At 48.1% G+C, this 12,500-nt stretch overlaps 1 protein-coding gene across 11 annotated transcripts in view; it reads right to left on the bottom strand.

Annotated features, from left to right (window-relative positions):
• Positions 1-12,500, bottom strand: part of tjp2b (tight junction protein 2b (zona occludens 2)) — a 48,938-nt gene that overhangs the window by 15,646 nt on the left and 20,792 nt on the right. For 10 of the 11 annotated variants that reach the window (XM_081707305.1, XM_081707302.1, XM_081707303.1 and 7 more), the window contains 6 exons: positions 7,375-7,428; positions 5,193-5,317; positions 4,828-4,930; positions 4,064-4,613; positions 2,800-2,903; positions 2,480-2,633 (listed from right to left, as the gene is read on the bottom strand). In XM_081707305.1, the coding sequence (XP_081563431.1) occupies positions 2,480-2,633; positions 2,800-2,903; positions 4,064-4,613; positions 4,828-4,930; positions 5,193-5,317; positions 7,375-7,419 (1,081 nt within the window). In that variant the 5' untranslated portion in view covers positions 7,420-7,428. Of the gene's footprint in view, positions 1-1,366; positions 1,586-2,479; positions 2,634-2,799; positions 2,904-4,063; positions 4,614-4,827; positions 4,931-5,192; positions 5,318-7,374; positions 7,429-12,500 lie in introns of those variants that run through there. The other variant, XM_081707309.1, reaches the window with a different exon arrangement.

Raw genomic sequence — 12,500 nt, forward strand, 5'->3', positions numbered from 1 at the left:
AAAGTCACAGAGACTTATGGACACATGCTCACACACACACGCTCTAAACAGAGATAGATATTGAGCACTGAGAGAGACATACATGCTTGTACATACAGGGCTGGACCCATATATTATAGTATTCAGATAAATCACTCGTTAGGTAGGTAGTTTTTCATTTTGGCGTTCGGAAGTTCGCTGACAGAGGACGGGGCCTAATTACAGGCTTTCAATAAAGGTGAAGTGGAAAATACACGCTGTCAGCATATTTTTGTACTGTGTTGATTTTTTGGGGGCTTGAGCCCCGTTGGTGAGAGGTTGGCTATGAAATGTTCCTCCAGGACGCTCAGAGCTTTGCGGAACCGTAGTCAACAGTTACAGTTTGAAACGCCTTTGTTGGAACTAGTATGCTGGTTTTGCGTTTCTCGGAAAACGTACCAACACTATTAAAAAACTCTAAAACAATTTTTAAAAAAATAGAAAATAACCTTGAATAACATACAACAATACAGTAAAATAACAGAAAGCTTGAAAATTTGTGGCGTCCAATTAAGATGAGAACAGAGAAATGATCAACGCGAAAAATGGTGCACTCACGCGCGCACACATGCACACAAACACGCACACAGAGGTCAGGGTTAAAACTTGACACAAATCTCCCAGCATCTCAGAAAGTTGTTTTGCAGCTAGAATCAAAGAATTGTCAAACCACACAAGAATACCAGTGTACTGTCATGACACATTGGCACTGTAGACAGTAATTGCTTAAAATCACTTGCTTGCAGTCGGCCTGTGTAACACACGAACCTTCCCCAATTTACCCCCCATCCCTCCCCCCCTGCTTCTGTAGGTCACCTTGGCAACACCGAGGTCATGGGTTCGAAACCCAGGCACCGCTTGCGCTATCCTACTGTGCAAGTTATTCTTGGGAAGAATGTCTGATTATACTAAGCAGATTTTGGAGACATTTCACCAGAAAGCCGAGACTGGGGAAACTAAACGCAAACACACATACTGTCTAACGTGCAAGTATCCGTGTGCTGGGAGCCGCCTGCTCTGTGCGCCCTGGCAGCGGCCCCGTTCCCCATGACACTGGCACAATCCCGCTCGGAAACCCTGAAGCTTTCGGGAGATTTACGGTGTTTGCGTACACTACAACCATGTCATTGCCCTTCCGTGTTTCTGCACCGCTGTCCGTTGGAACAGGAGTGTAAGCTCGGGTGTAAAATGGATTAGCATGCTGTGCTTTCAGAGGAGAGGTTAGCTACGAACTACAGCTGAAAGAAAGTTCACGCCGCGTGGAAAGAGTTTGGCTCGATGCCGAAGACCCACTACACTTCTTTCCTTAAACATTATTCAAGAACCATAAATAAGTCACCACACAGAATTAACAATGAATAAAATTAGTTTATTGATAAGGGAGAGTATTTCAAAACGCAGGTTAGCAAAAGATATAAATGTGCCCAAAAACGTGAAAACTTCACAAACATTGAGTGCACAGTGTGAAAGATTCGGAGTTGTGTTGAGGCTTAACAGGGCTTAAAGGGCAACCGACAGTCTACTGCAGTCTCGCTGACGTCCTTCAGCTAAAAGTACGACATATTATCTGTAAAAAAGAAGAGAGATAGGATCGCTCTTGTAGAACAGGTCGCTCCGTTTTCTCAGCTCCACGGCATCGACGGCATCCAAGCATTCCGAGTTGGACGTTTCCCGTCTTACTCAACGCAAAGCAAAGGGCTTTTTACAATACCACAACAACAGCACAGTAGATATTTGCAACGCGAGGAAGACGGGACAATGTCCTTGCGGACTGTTGCCAAATTGAAACGTGGCCACAGAAGTGGAATAACTGCTGGCCATGAACTACAGCTGCAGTAACGTGTCACTGGTGCATCATACAGTCAAGGCTGCATGTGCCAGATCCCATTTAAAGATACTACGCAGTGACAAGTAATTTCCTTTACAGGCCTCACATCTGGCAAACGTACCTGTGATAATATCAGTCACGTTTATCTGATCCAATTAAGAATAATAATGCTTTAGAGTGAAGCGGGACTCTACGGGGGGATTCGGCCGGAGCTAGCGGTCCGCTGCTAATCACAGCCCTTACACAGCTAGGAGTGCTGATCTGGGATCAGCTCGCCACTGTCCACAAACGCACGTTCAGCAGGACAGGGGGACCCAGCTCGGCTTCTGGAGATCTAGCTTCCTGCAGAGTGTAGCTCCAACCCTGCTCCAGCCCGCCTGATCCAGGCATGGGAACATTCAAAAGTGGGTGTGTTGGATCTCCAGCAGCAGAGCAGGGCCTCGCTGCTCTGGAAAAACTGATCCTAGATCGGCACTTTTAAAATACAACACGGCCAGATCCTGGGAAGTTATAGCAGTGAAGATGAAGTCATGGTAAACAAGCTGTCGTTTTCCAATGTCAGCCGTCCCCAAGCTGACTTGGGTGCTGGGGTGGGCGTGGCATGCAGCTGCCACCCGAGACCAAGGGACTCACCATCGGGCTCGGAGTCGCTGTCGGCCAGGGCCGGGATGCGCACCAGGATCTGTCTGTGGTCCCGCTGTACCACCAGCTGCAGCTTGCCCCGCGACTTCTCGATCAGCTTCCCGGCATCACTCAGCGACAGGTTCTCCGTCACCGTCCCATTGATCTGCCAAACGGCAAAACCAGGAGTTGGCACTTGTCCGACCAGGCTGCTTGTGACAGCATTTGCCGAACCCCCTGTGCACACACTGCTGCTACACACTCTAAGAAACAGAGCAAAGCCCAGTGTCGTGTGCCGAGTCCTGTTATTTCGCGTCAGATATGATAGACACCTTGAGGATGATGTCGCCCTCTTGCAGATTTCCATCTCTGGCTGCCAGACCTGTGCTGGTCATCTCTTTAATGAAGATCTGGCTGCCCAGGCGAAGGCCGTACTCTGTAACCAAGGAGCAGAAAGAAAAGCTACTGAGCCTTCGGTTAAACCTGACCCAAACCACACTGAGCCCAACCACAGTGACCCAAACCACAGTGACCCAAAATACAGCATCCCAAACCACAGTGACCCCAACCACAGTGACCCAAACCACACTGAGCCCAACCACAGTGAGCCAAACTACAGCAACCCCAACCACAGCGACACAAACCACAGTGACAAACCGCCGCAACTCCAACCACAGTGACAATCACAGCAACCCCACTCACAGCGACCCCAACCACAGTGACCCAGACCACAAACTAGCCCCTCTATGACTCAGGAGACAGACCGAAGATCTCAGAACCAACTGAAAAGCCACTCAACATCTTTCCACACCCCACGGTCCCAAAATGGTGGAATGCTCAACACAAACAAGCCCAACTAGCATGTGCTAGTGTTCTTTACAGGGCTTTGGGGTCTTTTATTCAGTCTGGGGCACAACATACACTCACATAAGCCTTTTCCTCTAAAGCTGAAAGAAAAAACTGCAACTTCATGAATGAGCAGTAATGAGGCAGTGTGCTGGTGCCGCGTGCGGAGAGGATCCGAGGGGGAGGCGCTGTGCACACGTTCACAGGACGCCTGGCGCTCGGCCGGCCGAGTGGCCATAAATAAATCAGGCCAAAAGAAATCAGGTTGTCTTGCCAGCAGAGAGGAAAATAACCACCTACATACGAGAGAGACAGGGACAACAGTCAGACCTAATTATAAACACTTAGCCCAAAAGCTTTTTGATGTGGAGCCTACATAGATACGCACATTACATCCAAAACATATGACCTAATCAGCTCCCTCAAGTAAATGCATAGGATGGTGGTGTTGGCCATTATCACCCCTAAATACGCATCGTTATCCCCTCACTTAACACAAGATCCGCTAAAAATACACGAGGAACCTTGTTAAATTTAGACCACAGGCACCTAGTACAGCGTCCAGTGGCTGGACCCAGCCCTGCAGCAAATGACCCAGTAGGGGCCAACCCCACAGCACTGCTGCAGTGTCCAGCCGGACATCGAATCAGGGCGGGAAAACGCTAAGCTGTCCAGTGCTGCTTCAGACCTGAAGGGACAGGGGTTACTGGGTCACCTCACCAGCTAAAGGTTCGACTGGTCCGCCCTCACCCTCATTGGGCCGGTTCTTCACCAGCATCACGTTGATGGGCGCCTGCAGAGGTTCAGCGTGGACCAGCTCTCTCTGGCGCCCTCTGCTGGGCGAGGGCGAGCCCTCCTTCAGCCGGTCTCGGCTGTGGCCGCGCAGCATCCGGTTGTCTGGGCGCGGCTCATACCTCCTGCCATTGTAGCCGAGTGCCGGGTCCCTGCCGTAACTGCTGGCGGGGCTGGTGCCGCGCTCCAGGCTTCGCCCCCGGCTGCCGTCCCGCCGATAGCCCCTCTCCGGGCTGGGCGACCTCTCCGCGCTGCGGCCCCGGCTGCGGCCCGGATCGTGGTCCTGCCGGCGGTAGTCCGGCTCCAGGAAGCCCGACCGGCCCATGTCCAGGCTGCGGTCCCGTTCGCGGGGGTAGCCCAGGCCGCCGTTGCCCCGGGGGTAGTCCGAGTCTGGGTCGCTGTTCAAGCTGCGGTTGTCCTCGGGGTAGTAGCTGGACAGGTTGTAGTGACGGCTGTCCTTGTCTGGGGTCGGGGGACGCTTTAGCACTTTACGAGGCCTCTTCACTGTCTGGATGGAGGGGTGAATGCAACACAAACTTTTATTTATTTATTACTATTTTGGAGACATTTACATGAACTAAAAATGACCAGACCTTTCTGTTATATTTAGGCTCTACATTTCTGTAAATGAATCCATATGTCTGCAGTGCCAGAAACCCCAGAATGCACAGACACAGTTGGGCAACGGCGTGCCCCACAGGGCGGAGGGAAGCACGACTCACTATTTTGGCCACTTTCCCGCATTTCCGAAGCTGCTGCACAGCAAACGAATGAGGCACATTCTCCATGGAGATGGTGTTGACCTGTATGACCCGGTCACTCTCACTGCCAAACAGCACAGGGATGCACAGTCAGACGTGCTCAGGGGAACTGGAGGGCCATTGGCGAGCCACTCCGCAATCAAACGCATATATTTTTGCCAACACCTTTTCTATCTTGTTAATAAAATCCAAATGAGCCGCTGGAATGAGTTATTGGCAAAGAAGCAAGTTGTGAATGAGTGTGTTAAAAAGGAGCTGGGGTGGAGGTGAACTGTGCACTGAGCACTCGTGATGCGGGTGTATGAGAGAGGAGAGAGATGCCGTACAACAGCAAGCCATCAGCGGGGCCCCCCTGCAGAACGTCGGACACGACGATGGACGTCTCCCCGCTGTCCACGTTAGGGTTGTCCCTGCCGCCAGACACGGCTATTCCAAACCCCATCTTAGCATCCTGAGAAAGGGAGGGGAGAGGGGGAGAGAGAGAGAGAGAGAGAGAGAGAGAGAGAGAGAGAGAGAGAGAGAGAGAGAGAGGGAGAGAGGGAGAGAGAGAGAGGGAGAGAGAGAGGGAGAGAGAAGTAAGCTAAAAGAAATGACTCGGTTTCCCAGCACTAACAATGCTTGTCATCTTGATCATAGATCACTGTTAGCAGGAACAAAGACAGTAATGAGGTCCAAAGGAACAGGAATGGTGAGTACATGGCAGGGAGACAGTCAGGCGGGGAGACAGTCAGGCGGGGAGACAGTCAGGCGGGGAGACAGTCAGGCGGGGAGACAGGACCTCCCCATACACTGACTCTTCATTGGCAATGTAACCCTGTGTGGGCACGCCCTGTATGGCAAGTGTCTCTGAGCTGGGCACTTGATGGCTCTGCTCTGCTCCGGTTCTCTGCCCCAGTGAGACGGCAGCATACTTGCCTCCAGGCGCCCGGGCTGAGCACCCGCAGCTTAATGACAGCCTATTATGGCTCTCGCCACAAGCCAAACCCAGCCTGATCTCTCCAAGGCTGATTACAGCCAACCAGGAATGTGTCCATGAGATAGGGAGAGTGGAAGATGGTCCCCACCAGCTGTAGACACAGCTCCAGGAAGCTGTGGTCACTTTTCTGCCGAGGCAGCCACACGGCTGAGGGCGCAAGGCCTGGAGGGCTCCTGGCATGAACCCTGGAGGGCTCCTGGCATGAACCTGTGCTGTGCTGTTCTGTGATGTGGGTCTCTGCCTGTGGGTGATCAAGGGCTCAAGCAGGCCCGTTTGACCCAGGACCTGGTAAGGCGACACCATGTTGATTCAAAACATTTACGTTTGCCAGTGAAACCAGAGCCAGTGCAAAACTGGTTTTGGAGAAGGAAAAAGGCGTGGTCTCCTGGCAATATGATCAACACGGGATGTTAATTAGACACGTAATCGGGGGGGGATAAAAGGATCTCTGGGAAAACAGGGTGAGATTTTTGCTGCTCCTTCCACGCCACGCCACGCCACGCCCAGCCATGGCCTTTCTCCAGCCGGGTCATCACCCAGCACACCCTCTGCGATGTGTGTGTGTGTGTGTGTGTGTGTGTGGGTGCGTGTGTGTGTGTGTGCGGGTGCGTGTGTGTATGTGTGTGTGTGTGCGTGTGTGTGCGCGTGCGCATGCGTGTATGTGCGTGTGTGTGCGAACAGCTCCAGCCCATTTTGTGATTTCTCATGGTGAAGATGAGGAGTCTTTCCTGTGTGGAAAGCAGAGAGATGAATGTATCTCATTTTTGGATGGAGAGAGAGAAAGAGAGAAAGTGCACAGGGGGAGGAGAGGATAAGAGTCTCTTTCCGGCATGTCTGCCAGCAGCAATGATAAGACACAGCAACAGTAGAGAGAACGAAAACGTCTCCATGTTTAGAACAGCCGCTGTGTTCACCCTGACCTCACCTAAACGCACTAGATTCTGGTGGATTTGTTTTGTAGCAGTGCTGAAGGGAGTTATGTCCAGCAGGGGTTGTGCGGCCACTCCCTGTGTGTAAACACCCCTACTCCTCTGCCGCCGCAGCTCCCGGTAGTCTCCGCCTCCGCCAGCGTTTCCTGCTACGTCAGCGCAGCAGGCGCGGCCCCGAGCACAGGCTGTTCCGCTCTCGGCCCCTCGGCGTCCTCGGCGCGGGGGAGCCGCAGCTCCGATCGCGGCTACACTCCCAACGTGAACAGGGTTAGGAGACAGGCGAGGCCCACTAACACCACGGGCCAGATGGATGCATCGTCCAGCCCTTATCACGAACATAACCACGAAACCCCCCCCCCCCACGCACACACCCTAGGGATGCAAAGTTATTAAAGCACGGACGCCGATCATGTTAATGGAATTCCCGGGATTCCATGAGCTAGCTATGCAGCCCACAGTCAGTGTTGGACAGGACACTATTAGGATTGGTCAGAAGATCTCTAGATCATTGCTAATATTGTTATTTCACATATATTATGCATCTAGACAGACAGTACAACTAAAAAACCAATCATGTGTGTGAAACAGGAAGTAGTGCCGTACCCGCTGCAATGTCACGGTGTACTGCTCCCAGACGGTGTCTTCCATTCCTGAGTTCTGCAGGGAAGAAATGACATATAACACAGTGTTAACAAACTATGACCCATCCTCACCCACTGGCACTGAGCACAGCACTGCATGTCAGTTTTAATTCCAGCGTATGTAAATCTGTGTTGGGTGAACTGTGTGGTGATCACAGCTCTCTCACAGGGAGAAATGTAACTGGACAAATGGCTGTTCAGATGGTCCTTGGCTGGCTGATACCTTATCTGTTTATGTCCAAGAGAGCTAAAGAAAGGTCTGGAGGCTTCTGCTACTCCACACACCATCAACAAAAATAAATCAATAAATACACTTACAAAAATACGCACAACCTTAAATTATTGTTTAGATTCCAAAACACAGCTCAGCAGTCCTCAAAATTCCTCTCTTGGTTCATTTTACAGAAACACAACACTAAATACTACATATGTCACTTTTTCCTTCCTGGCTAAGATTTGGAGATGGAGCCGGCCAAAGCCGCTGAATTACTGAGAGATTTTCTTTGAAGGGTAACCTTGAAAAAGGCTCTTCAGTTAGCCACGCCACAACATCGACCTCACCACTCGGCTGGCTACAGTAGCACGTACATGTTCGCTGGTCAGATTTCACGGCATTTTGCTGACAGACTTACAATTACAGAACCTTCAACATATCACCAGGAGGGGCACGTTCACGGCAGTGAGTCCCTGCTGCCGAACTAATGAGCAGTTTTGATTAGTTCCACTCTCGGGTAGAAATGTGCCCTACAGTAGCCGAGAATATGTGAATAGGGGTATGTTTTTTATTTTACTTTATTTAAATATGTTTCTGTTTTCCATCTACTTTTTGTGGCGCTCCTCTGAAGGGTCTGTAGAGCCTGAGAACAAAAATAGTTTTGTTACATTTTATTTTCCAACCTTTCTCAAATGCTACGTGTCATTTGCTTATAACTGTAATAATAATCAATAATATAATAATTAACAGCTTAATTTAGAATAATGAACAACTTGGTCCTAAATTAAACATGAAGGCGAAATCAGACGAAATTTCAATATCGAACCGATAACAATTTCTAAATATATTATAATCAATTCAAAATTGTCAGGTCTCGGTATATGGTGCAGCTCTGAAGTGCAGTCCTGTCCCAACCTGAGCAGGCAACAAACAAGCCAAAATGGCATCTACCTCCGACACTGCCCAAGATTCCTGATCCAGAAATAAATATGACAGGTTTCCAAGTACACTGGTTAACGATTATTTAGCTTTGTGTAAAAACAAAACACCCTCTGTGTATTATATATATTTTACAAGCTGAATCCTGCTATGTTTTCAGAATTTCTCCATCATTCTGGATCAGCATACTCGCATACTGTGTTTTATGAAAGAGGAGGCCCTCTGTGGTTGCAGACTGCTGCAAGACACTGGCGTGTTACTGGGGCCAAATATAGACAAAAATCATACATTTTCAAAGTACATACACATTTTAAGTGCAATAACAACGAATAAGTACATTTACATTAAGCTGCCGCTTTTATCTAAAGCAACAAACAATTATGTCTGAGTACAACTTGAGCAATTGAGGGTTAAGGGCCTTGCTCAGGGGCCCAGCAGTGGCAACTTAGCAGTGGTGGGGCTTGAACCAGCAACCGTCTGATTACAAGTCGAGTACCTTAACCACTGAGCTACCACTGCACAATAAGTAATAAAGTAATCTATAATTAATAAGTAATATAAGTAATATATAATTAATGCAAAATTAATTTTCCGTGTCACTTAAAAACCATAAATGCTAGAAGAATTCTAAAAGCAGATTCAAACTCAAAGCATAGAAGCATCATAAGGCATATGTTAGTCTGGGGGGTAAAATATGTTGTCCAGAATTTTGTTGTCCAGTGTTAGTTATTTATATAATGGTTAAGGTTGTCCTCTTGACTACGTAAAAAGGACTGTGCTTCTTGTATTGTTCTGTGAACCCTATAGCTTAAACAGCTATCACAGACACAAACAAACACACACACACACACACACACACCCCCCTGCCCTACTCCCAATCACCTGATTACTGATCACGAGCACCTGGACTTATTTGTCCACTCACTACATCAACCCATAGGTTCTCTCCTCCAGTACTGAATAAAGCCACAGGTATTTTGCTATTTAACTTCAAATCTGTCTATTTACAAATCATGTGTGAATAATAAACATAAACTGTAATTTTACAAATTACACATAGAATGCACTGCACATTCTAATCATCTTAAATTATTTTTTTTAAATACTTTACCGATGTAATAGTGATTGTAATATAATTTTTTTTACTGATTGCTCTCATATCCTACACTGTAAGGCACTAACAAGACTGGTGTGTGGAGCGGTGAGACACAGGGGTGAAGACACACCAGGGGTGTGGTGTGTGGAGCAGAGAGACACAGGGGTGAAGACACACCAGGGGTGTGGTGTGTGGAGCAGAGAGACACAGGGGTGAAGACACACCAGGGGTGTGGTGTGTGGAGCAGAGAGACACAGGGGTGAAGACACCAGGGGTGTGGTGTGTGGAGTGGTGAGACACAGGGGTGAAGTCACACCAGGGGTGTGGTGTGTGGAGCAGAGAGACACAGGGGTGAAGACACACCAGGGGTGTGGTGTGTGGAGCGGTGAGACACAGGGGTGAAGACACACCAGGGGTGTGGTGTGTGGAGCGGTGAGACACAGGGGTGAAGACACACCAGGGGTGTGGTGTGTGGAGCAGGGGTCATCTACATGAACACAGTCTCCTACACTGCTGCTCCTGTGTCATCTGTGAACAAGGCTAGATTCTCTCAAAGCAGAAAACACACACACACACACACTCACACACACACGAAACTCAGTTCGAGGACATCACTGTTCCTAAATAAAGAGACAGGCATCCAGGTCGATAGTGTTTCTCACAGTTACCTCAGAGTCCATAATCAGACCAGCACTCTTACCAAACCACAAGTCCTTCAAACTCCACAATCAGACCAACATTATCAATGCAGAATTCCCTCAAAATCTACAATCAGACCAACACCATATCCATGTGTACCACTCCTTAAAAGTCCACAAACGTTTGAACTCTGGGCAAACATTGAAACGTCCGACTCTGTACCAGTTTCATAATAACCCAGATTAAATCTACGATGTGACTTCTTCCCAGAGCATTAATAACATCGTGACACGCAGTGCTGCAGTAACCAGACCATGTGTTTACTTCAGCAAATGCTGGATTACTGAGATCTTCTTGAGCGATAAGTAGTGTTAATAAAGATTAATGGGGCAGACTGATAAAACGCAAAGGCAACCATGCTACACCTGCAAAATGTGTGTATTTAATTCCCATTCATACAGTTACCATGGCGATAATTAGTGCACTGGTGTCAAATTACAGCCGCGCTAAATCCACCTGTGCCTTAGGGAAAAGCCAATCAAAATTGACATTTAAATCACGTCATGCATATTCAAACCCCCCAAGGAGAGAAAGAGAGACTAACCCTAGGGAGACTAACCTCACTTGTCTCGCACTTTTCCAGATAGTACTTCAGAACATGCATTCTTTTATTATAGGCCTCAGATCAACTAACTCTCTTCCTTCTCTCCATGATGGCAGGGTGTGTGTATGTGTGTGTGTGTGTGTGTGTGTTTGGTTTGCTCAAGTGTAAAATTACACAGAATTCCTAGAGCAGCCCAAACTGATATCAAACTAACTCACAGAGACATACACACATACACACATACACACACACACACACACACACACACACACACACACACACACACACACACAAATGCACATTTTCTTTCTACTAAAAATGGAAGATAAATTGATGGGTTGACACACACAGAGAGAGAGACAGACAGACAGACAGGAAAATATGACATCATTCGTTACTGTATAATGGAAGTCCCCTCAAAGATTCCACATCCAGCCATGAAATTACTTGGGTAATATGAGACTCACGACATCCATAAGACGCCAAAAGCTGTCTGTTCTGGAGACCAGGCCACCGCTAAATATGCCAGTGGGTTAATTTTACTTCCAGGCCAGTATTTCTGCCAGTTATAAGGAACTCTTACTGCAAACCCAGTCTATGTATCGTGTAGCGTAAACCATGTCTACCTCCCATCACACATCACAGCCGATCTCTACCACTAACACACATTTGTATGTCTCCATCTGCAAATATCTAATATAACATTCTTGTGTAAATTAAATTACAAACAAGGAATACAGTGGAAATTAATCAGATTAAAGCATCAATGATGAACTGAGTGCATCCATAAGCATTAAAGGCTGGCGAAAGCGTGTTATTAATCTGATAAAAGCTACGGTTCCTGATCTCTATGGTCATGTCTGAGCTGGTTTACCCACAACCATGTTAGACTGAGAATCACCCAGCTTCCAAAGTCTGACTTCACATTTCTCAGCGGGTTTACAAACATTTTGCTTTTGCTCTCTCTCTCTCTCTCTCTCTCTCTCTCTCTCTCTCTCTCTCTCTCTCTCTCTCTCTCCCTCTCTCTCTCCTTCTCCCTCTCCCTTCCTTCCTCCTGAGAACTGACCCAAAAAGCCCTGTGCTTTCTCCACGGCAGCACTCAGCTCTTGCTTCTAAAACCCAGGAAGAGCGGAGTCAGGGTCCAGTGGACAAAGCCCGCCACTGGACCAATCAGCTGCTGACGTGCGGGGTGTGGCAGGCCGGACAGCCCTATCACCTCAGACAAGACTGGAGGAGGCGGAGCCAGGAGAATGCCGGAATGCTGTTTCTTTCCCCATGAAGCCTTCACCACCTGGCATCTTTATAACATAACACTTCATAATTCTCCATTCCTGCTACATAGGAAATGTATGCCTCTTCTAAATTAACAGGTATGGCCAGTTATTTCAAATAATTACTTAAAAATAACTAAAGCACTCAATTGTTTAAATAAATAACAAAGAATTAAATAGGGCATATACATATTTATAGCCAAATCTAACTAAAAGCTATGAAGGAGGTCATGGATCAGTCCAGCATTTTAGCATGCCTGTCTGCAGTCAGCACGCACCTAACCCTCCTCTACAGCTTACACAGGAGAACAGGCATGACTGGGGG

The sequence above is a fragment of the Electrophorus electricus genome, chromosome 25, assembly GCF_041902795.1.
Source record: "Electrophorus electricus isolate QZ-2024a chromosome 25, ASM4190279v1, whole genome shotgun sequence".
Classification (NCBI taxonomy): domain Eukaryota; kingdom Metazoa; phylum Chordata; class Actinopteri; order Gymnotiformes; family Gymnotidae; genus Electrophorus; species Electrophorus electricus.